We start from the raw sequence: 8798 nt of genomic DNA, 5'->3' as shown, positions 1-8798 counted from the left end.
ATTCAAAGGAGTCCTGACAATACCGAATTCCATATACTTGAATTTGTCAAGTACCTTTTCGATATAATGAGACTGTGACAATGCCAACCCTTGTGGAGTTCCATGGATTCTTAAACCTAAGATCACATCTGTAACTCCAAGGTCTTTCATATCGAACTTGCTTTCGAGCATTCATTTCGTTGCATTTAAGTCTGAAATGCCTCTACTGATAATTAACATATCATCCACATATAAGCAAACAATGACTTGGTGATTCGGTGTGTCTTTAATGTAAACACATTTATCACATTTATTTATCTTGAACCCGTTTGCCAACATGGTTTGGTCAAACTTTGCATGCCATTATTTAAGTGTTTGCTTTAGTCCATACAACGACTTAATAAGTTTACACACCTTATTCTCCTTTCCTGAAACCACAAAACCTTCAAGCTGTTCCATGTAAATTTCTTCCTCCAATTCTCCATTTAGGAATGCGGTTTTCACATTCATTTGATGGATTTCAAGACCATATACCGCCGCCAAGGCAATTAACATTCGAATCGATGTTATCCTTGTTACTGGCTAGTATGCATCAAAGTAATCAAGACCTTCTTTTTGTTTGAAGCCTTTTACTACAAGTCTTGCCTTATATTTGTCAATAGTATCATCCGCTTTTATTTTCCTTTTGAAGATCCATTTAGAACCTCAATATTTATTTCCTGGAGGAAGATCAACCAATTCCCATATATGGTTGCTTAAGATTGAATCAATCTCACTATTGACTGCCTCTTTCCAAAAGGATGAGTCCGAAGACGACATCGCTTTTTTAAATGTTTGAAACTCATTTTCTAAGAGAAATGTTAAAAAATCTGATCCAAACGTAGTAGAAGTTCTTTGACGTGTACTATGTCTTGGATCCTCTTCATTATGTACATTCTCACTTGGTTCATCTCGAGGTCGTTTAGACTCCCCACTAGACTATTCATGTCTAGTTTTATACGGGTAAATGTTTTCAAAGAATTCAGCATTGTCTGATTCAATTACCGTATTTTCATTTATATCCGGATGTTTGGATTTAAGAACCAAAACCAGCATGCTTTACTGCTTTTAGCATATCCTATGAACACGCAGTCCACAGTCTTAGGTCCTATCTTAACCCTTTTAGGCATAGGAACTTGGGCCTTTGCTAGACACCTCCACACTTTAAAATATTTCAAGTTGGGTTTCCTTCCTTTTCATTTTTCTTAAGGAAATGATTGTGTCTTACTATGAGGAACTCTATTGAGTATACGATTGGCTGTAAGGATAGTCTCCCCCCACAAGTTTTGCGGTAAACCGAAACTTATAAGCAAGACATTCATTATTTCCTTCAAAGTTTGGTTTTTTTTTTCCGCAATTTCGTTAGATTGAGGTGAATACGGGGCCGTAGTTTGATGGAAAATTCCATTCTCTACACATATTTCGGCGAAGGGAGATTCATATTCTCCGCCCCTATCAATTCTTATCATTTTTATCTTTTTCTCTAACTGATTTTCTACTTCAGTTTTGTATTGCCTAAACGCATCTATTGTTTCATCCTTGTTATTTAGCAAGTAGACATAACAATATCTAGTGCAATCGTCAATAAAGTTATGAAATACTTTTTCCCACCACGTAATGGTGTTGGCTTCTTATCACAAATGTCAGTGTGTACTAAGTCTAAAGGATTGAAATTCCTTTCAATGGACTTATAAGGATGCTTTGCATACTTTTATTCCACACACATTTTACACTTTGATTTATTGCACTTAAAGTTTTGCAAAACTTCTAAATTAATCAATTTTTATAACGTTTTGTAATTAACATGGCCAAACGTTCATGCCATAAATTATAAGACTCAAACAAGTAAGAAGAATTTGAACTTTTATTTATTTCAACATTCATTACATTCATCTTATAAAGGCCCTCGGTGAGATAGTCTTTCCCTATATACACTTCTCCTTTGCTAATTATAATTTTTCCAGAAACGGTTACACATTTGAATCCGTTCTTGTCTAGAAGTGAAACAGAAATCAAGTTCCTACGTAATTTCGGATCTTACAAGACATTGTTAAGTGTCAAGGCTTTTCCTGAAGTCATTTTCAGGCCCATTTTTCTTGTTCCTTCTACCTTAGCTGTAGCGGAGTTAACCATGTAGATCATTTTTTCCACTTGAGCTGGAGCGAATGACGAAATCAACTCTTTGTTGGCACAAACATGGCGGGTGGCACCAGAATCCATCCACCACTTACGAGGATTCCCCACCAAGTTGCATTCTGAAAACATAGCACACAGATCATCACATTCTTTGTTGGACTCAATCATATTTGCTTGGTCCTTTTTCTTGCCTTTCTTAGGGGCACGACAATCTGAGGACTTATGATCAATCTTGCAACAGTTGAAGCACTTTTTCTTGAATTTCTTCTTGGGTTGATGGCTTCCTTGTTCAACTTTCTTCATTTTCTTAGAATTGTTTTAGGCATCTTCTACAATATGTGCTCCATTAATTGTAGAATTTCCTTTTGACCTTCTCTCTGCAGCCTTATTATCCTCTTCAATACGTACTCGGACAATAAGATCTTCGACAGTCATCTCTTTGCGTTTGTGCTTCAAGTAGTTTTTGAAGTCTTTCCACATAAGTGGTAACTTCTCAATAATCGCTGCTACTTGAAATGCATCATTCATAATCAAACCTTCTGCTAGGAGATCGTGAATGATAACTTGCAATTTCTGCACTTGAGAGACAACCGATTTGCTATCTATCATTTTAAAGTCCAAGAACCCTGCAACAAAGAATTTCTTAATTCCCGCATCTTCTGTCTTGTATTTTCATTCTAGTGCCCCCCACAATTCCTTCGATGTCTTAGTTCCACCGTAAACATTATAGAGGTCGTCTTGGAGACCACTCAAGATATAATTGCTGCAAAGGAAGTCCAAGTGTTTCCAAGTCTCTACAATCATGAAATGCTCTTTGTCCGAGGTTCCCTCGGGCTCCTCAGGAGCATCCTCACTAGTGAACCTTTGAAGGCGTAGAGTGGTGAGGTAAAAGAACATCTTTTGCTGTCATCGCTTAAAGTCAATGCCTGCAAATTTCCCGAGCTTTTCCGCATGTGCCATTGGTTGCGGAGCATTTGCTCGACTTATTGAGGCAATACTAGTTGCCCCCACAGTCGTAGCCATATCTTGCATTTGACTTTCGTTAGTCATTTTTCCTGTCACCACAAAATAATAAAATTTAGTATTTTCAGAATACTACTTATAAAGTTAAGCAACTTTAAACTCTTCTTCTTGTTTCTAGTTAACGATGAAGTTTTTATGACTTCCAATCGTCAACCGAGTGATCTTTAACTTGTGATGAAGATTTTATGTCTTCACATCACTAGTTAAGTTCAAACGGAGTAGAAAGCTTAAAGCTTTAATCTCCAAAAACAAGCAATACAGATTCTGCAAGATTATTCCTTAAGATTGTTATTTTTTATGTATTTTCGGGTATAAGAATCTGTATTTAGGCACAACAACTTCAACATTAGTTCAAGTTTAAATCAAGAATACTATGAAGTATAAAAACACCCTCAACACAAGATCAAAATGATCTTTCTAAGAAGTCTATTTTATTTTTTTCAGAAATTAAGATAAAACAAAAATATAAAGGCAAGTCTCTCGACTTCACGGCGTGTCCTTAAGGAATAATTCCCCTCACTACACCCGAGGTTTTGGAATCTTTCTCCCATGATAAAATGACTTTCAATCCAACTGTAGTGGTACCTCAAATAATTGGATTCGTCGAACTCACTCAACGATTTGATTGATCACAAAGAATGTTTTGAAGACAAGAAGAGTTTTTATTTCAGAAAATTTTTCATTCATATCAAACCTGTGGATGAAAGCAGAGCCATCAAATGCCTTTTTCTGAAAGGTGGCAATGGTTTACTTAAAAGGTGTATCTTTGGAAGAGTCATGTTTGTTCATTCGAAACATTGTGTTTTTTTCTGAACAGACACAACTATCTGAACAGTCACACCTTTTCCAAAACAATATGTCTCTTGCTCAAAGGTTGTGTCCCTCCATTTTCCATTCACAACGTAAACCCAACACATAATTAAACACAAAAGTCTAACTTAGATATAGCGTAATTTTTTTTATCGAGGGGATCAGGTGAACAACCCCGTGTGTGACATAATGTGACTATGGGTTGAACTTCTGTTTAACCAAACAAAAATTTTTAGTCCATTGAATTTTTGTATGTACAAAATTCAATCTCTTACCGCGAAAAATGGAAGAGAAAACAAACAGGGGAAATGAGATGAGTGTTTCACTAATTCAATTGGTTTTGTAAATATGTTATCATGTCTCATGTAATAAAACAACCAATTTGATAATTGAACTGATTTTAGTTCTGGTACATATACACTTTGGTCTTTGTAGACGAAGGTTGATATCTTAAAAAGGACTTTATGTACATTGTTGATTCTTGATTATCATCAGAATTTATCAGTTATCTGATCAGATTATTTGTTAGCAATAATGGCGTCAGCGAAAGCGAATCTTGATAAGGCAGAAACTCGTAAATTTTTTCAAAATTTATGGCGTACAGATCTCATGGGCACCCTTAAAGCCGACCCAGCATGTATATATTTTCTCCTAATTCTGCATTTTATATGATGTTGTTGCTAATGGGAAGAAAATATGTTTGGATGATTTGGCCGTATCACTGAATGTTGCTCGGATTCTCCAAAAATAAATTGTTGTGCCTGTGCAGGATCCTCCAAACAGGTGTTATTTTTGGAGGATTTCATATGTACGAAGAGTCTGTGCAATGTTTGTATTGAAAATATTGGATGATTTGACCTTATTATTGAATGTTGCTCGGACTCTTTAACAATACTGTCGCTCCTGTGTAGAATATTCTAAGAAAGACACTACTTTTGGAGGATCTAATATGTACTCGTTGACATTTTTAAAGAGTTTGTGTTATGTTTGTATTCAAAAAATTGGATCTTTGACCGTATTATTGTATGTTGCTGGACTTTTCAAAAATGTTCCCGCTCTTGTGTAGTGGAGGAGCTAATACGCACGCGAGTTACATTTTTGAAGAGTCTGAGCAACTATTTGAAGTAAAGTAAGTATCTTTTAATATGAGAATACAGGGTGTAATGTGTTTGTCTTTCTAATCGTTTTTCATGTTTTTGTTTTGCAGATTGGTGTTTCGCGCTGTGGTGGTAAGTTGTGTTATGCCTGTTTGTTTTTCTCCAATGCTGTTGATTTGTGTTTGTTTCATGAATTTGATTACTATGTCTAGATGTTGGTTCCATAAAGGGTTTCATACGTGAGCGTGCTTGCTTTTTTCTTCTCGACTCTAAATGAAGTAAGTTGCCATCAATCGGTATTTACCAGGCCTTTAATCTGCTCAGGAAGCAATCCAAAAGTGTAATATATACAGAGCTTTTTATGGTTGTGGCTAAGAGTCACCAAGCGCCCAAACATGTCTGCAACACGATTGGCTTCTCTATAGCAATGTTGAGTTCTAATGTCATTGTTAATGCACCATTTAAGGCCAAAGAGGGGCTCTAGCTTAGCTTCTGAAATATAGTACTGTTTCCTTGCTCCATTGGCAACGCGTATGAAACAACCATCGCTCCTTCTCATTGTTCCTGCTCCACAACACTTACTATCAAAGTAGGATCCATCATTGTTCAGTTTAATTAAGAGGGGATGGTTTGAGCCATGATGAAGTTATCAGTCACCATCTGGACTTCGTACTACTTACATCTTTTCAACAGTTCCCAAACTCTTACCTATTGTGGCTTACTTGGACCAACATTTTTATATCGTTGACAACTTTAAGTACTGAAATTCAGCAAAACGACATCTTCATACCCTGTGACACACCTTATTGCGTATTATCTAACCTGTCTAAACACCGGAAACTGATTTCTGAGGATAAAGTATTTTCTTTCATAGTAAAGACACTTGGTTTTTGTGAAAGTCTATTCCTTGAAGTAGATAGATATGCTGTAACTAAATGCATTTGAGCTATCTTCAATTTGCAATCACCCGATTCTATAGCAACTAGGGATTTTCGTAGTAAGAAGGAAGCCTTATTTGGTTTAGCACCATTAGGTGAAGCGCCTAACGGCAATTGTGTGTGTTAAAAATATTTAGCCTGTAAACTGAAGGGAGACCTTTGCTTACAGCTAAGTGCAGATTTTTTCGACTTTTGAGCTAATTTTAATCTAGTGTTTGTATGTGATGTGAATGAAAAAATGAAGTTCGTGTTGTAGCAAATGTTGGAAAAACATAGTCCTTGGCTGAAACATAGTATCGTAGCAGATGTTGTGCCCTGCAATTCTACTGATGTATATTTGATATTACGCAACTACTTTTAGTAGTTATATGACTTCCTATCGTATCTCATCAACTGCAGTGGACCATGTTCATCGTATGTGCTAAGGAAACGAGCTTTATATGGTGATATGACAAGGTAATTAAGACACTTGTGCTTTCTTCAGTATCATGTTATACTGCCCGTCTTATGAACAAATTTCTGTCTGCGACAGGTATAAGTGCTGCGCTGGTTATATGCCTTGCAGTGGCAAGTGTGGAGAAAGTCGTTGCCCTACATTTTGCCTTGTGACTGAGGTCAGCAAACGTATATGCTATATGTTGTTTCTTACGTGTGTCTACCTTTTCCTTATTGTGACACCCCTTAGTAAAATTCCTGTCGTAATGCTGATCAATTGATTTTCTCCCCATCAGGTTTGTTGTTGCTTTGGAAATTCAGTGAGCTCAACGCGCTTCCTGTTGCAAGATCAATTCAACATAAAAACAACAAAATGCGATAACTGCATTATTGTAGGCTCCCTTTCTTTGAGTCTTTCTCATTTATTACCTCGCGTAGTACATGTATATGCAATTTGATCAAATAATACATGTCGATTTTCCTTCCTACTAGGGCTTCATGATAGTCCTCAGCCAACTTGCTTGCCTATGTAGAATTGTGGCTTGTCTTACTGGAGATGAAGACATTGCGGAGGCTGCTCATATTTTGACATGCATATCGGACATGGTCTACTACTCGTAAGCTTCTAAACTTTCTTCGTCAACATCATTTCTCTTCGACATTGTTGTACTAAATTTGCTGCACATTTGATTGCAGGGTTTGTGCTTGTATGCAGGTAAGCAAGAGATTGTTGATTGCCTCACCGATTTCCTTTTTCCAGTTATAGTTTGTCATTTAAATTGGGTTTGACAGGTAACACAGTCATCAATGAGGATTCATATAGACGATCATTTACTAACTCTCGTTGAGATTTGCAGACACAACACAAGATAGAATTGGACAAAAGAGATGGCAAGTTTGGTGATGCACCAATGACAGTACCACCCGCTCAACACATGTCGCGGCTTGATCAGCCTTACGGGCCAACTGTTGGATATCCTCCGTCTTATGGGGCTCCTTACGGTCAACCACAAACTCCTCCTCAAGGTTATCCAGCACAGGCTCCTGGCTTCCCACCACCCTCAGCCGCGGCTTATCCTCCCGGAACTTATCCTCCACAACAACCACCTAGCTTCTGGAGGTGATTATTTCGGAGATTTATTATGTCGTTTCACATTAATGAAGCGCGAAAAATGAGCTGTCCCTACGATCAGATGGAGCGTGCAATTATTTATATATAGACCACAAAATTGATGACTAGCAACCATATTTTGCTTGACATGTATGATACAAGTGCAATCACGTAGATGGACTTGCCTTCTATTTGTAAACACAAGTTCTCTCTTCCATAGAGACTTGGCTGAAACTAGGAAACAACTTAGGTGTGGAATCACTTTTGTTGTTTGTTTGCTTGGATCGTAGGGTGCTAGACGGATTGAGGTCCTCTCTTGTGTTCACTGCATAGTGTAGGTGTTTCTACTATCTTTATCAAGGGTCTTTGTACTTGAATATACTAAGGTTCTTGGTCTTTGTAATAGTGTATGTCACACTCTCTATCATTTCCTTTGTTGTAATCTTGTAGTCGTGTGGTGTATTGTTTCTCTTGTAATCCGTGTGTTGTTATTATTACATTGTTGTTGTCCATTTTGTTCTTCATAAATTGTTGTTAATATTAGTTTGGATCTTTGATTTGGTGTCAAATACACCACGAAATCTTATATTCTTGTTTTTGGTAGCGAATCTGAGAGTGGTCATCAAAAGGATCCACTGTTCTTTCAACTTGTGGACTGATTTTGGTGTTGTTTATGTGTTCCTTGTCGATCTTGTATGAATGTAGTAGGCTTTTAGTGATTAGCATAACATTCTTTGTTATCATAGAGCGGAGTTATTCATTTGGTGTTTGGATATTACATTCTTTGTGACATGTGATGTGCTAACAGAAATTACTAGCTAAACTTGGTTCATGGATTCATAATTGCATAATTTTTGTCTCAATGCTCTATTTAGATATAGATGAGGAGTAACGATGACATTGTGTTTGTGTGACTTATTCATTAATTTAGTCACTATCACTTGCATCAGGATAGTCGGTGACCATGTGTGAATGCGAAATACTGCAGGCACCGAGTTGCCATTTTATGCTCTATTTAATATCAACCGTCAGTTGGATACCATATTTCTTTTGTTGGTATAATCATCCAGTATTCAAAATTTACTATCTTAATCAAATGCTAGCTAGTACATTCAATTGAAAGATTTATATATATCTACATGCATGATAAAACATTTATATCTTTATATTAAATCATAAATACGTACTGGGCACAATACTTGATTAAATAATCAATAATTCACTAATGAT

The 8798-nt window shown here is 36.7% G+C and overlaps 1 protein-coding gene across 1 annotated transcript; it reads left to right on the top strand.

Moving 5' to 3' along the window:
* The first annotated feature begins 4269 nt into the window (after window positions 1–4269).
* LOC107852250 lies at window positions 4270–8125 on the top strand. Its single transcript, XM_016697318.2, has 8 exons — window positions 4270–4624; window positions 5195–5216; window positions 6422–6478; window positions 6555–6636; window positions 6754–6849; window positions 6950–7074; window positions 7154–7172; window positions 7315–8125. Exons 1-8 carry the CDS (start codon window positions 4522–4524, stop codon window positions 7579–7581), a joined length of 771 nt encoding a protein of 256 aa, XP_016552804.2. The 5' UTR covers window positions 4270–4521; the 3' UTR covers window positions 7582–8125.
* The last annotated feature ends 673 nt before the right edge of the window (window positions 8126–8798 follow it).

This window comes from Capsicum annuum, chromosome 1 (genome assembly GCF_002878395.1).
Source record: "Capsicum annuum cultivar UCD-10X-F1 chromosome 1, UCD10Xv1.1, whole genome shotgun sequence".
In the NCBI taxonomy this organism is placed as follows: Eukaryota; Viridiplantae; Streptophyta; class Magnoliopsida; order Solanales; family Solanaceae; genus Capsicum; species Capsicum annuum.
Note: the sequence above shows the minus strand (reverse complement) of the source record. Positions and strands in the feature narration are given on the sequence as shown.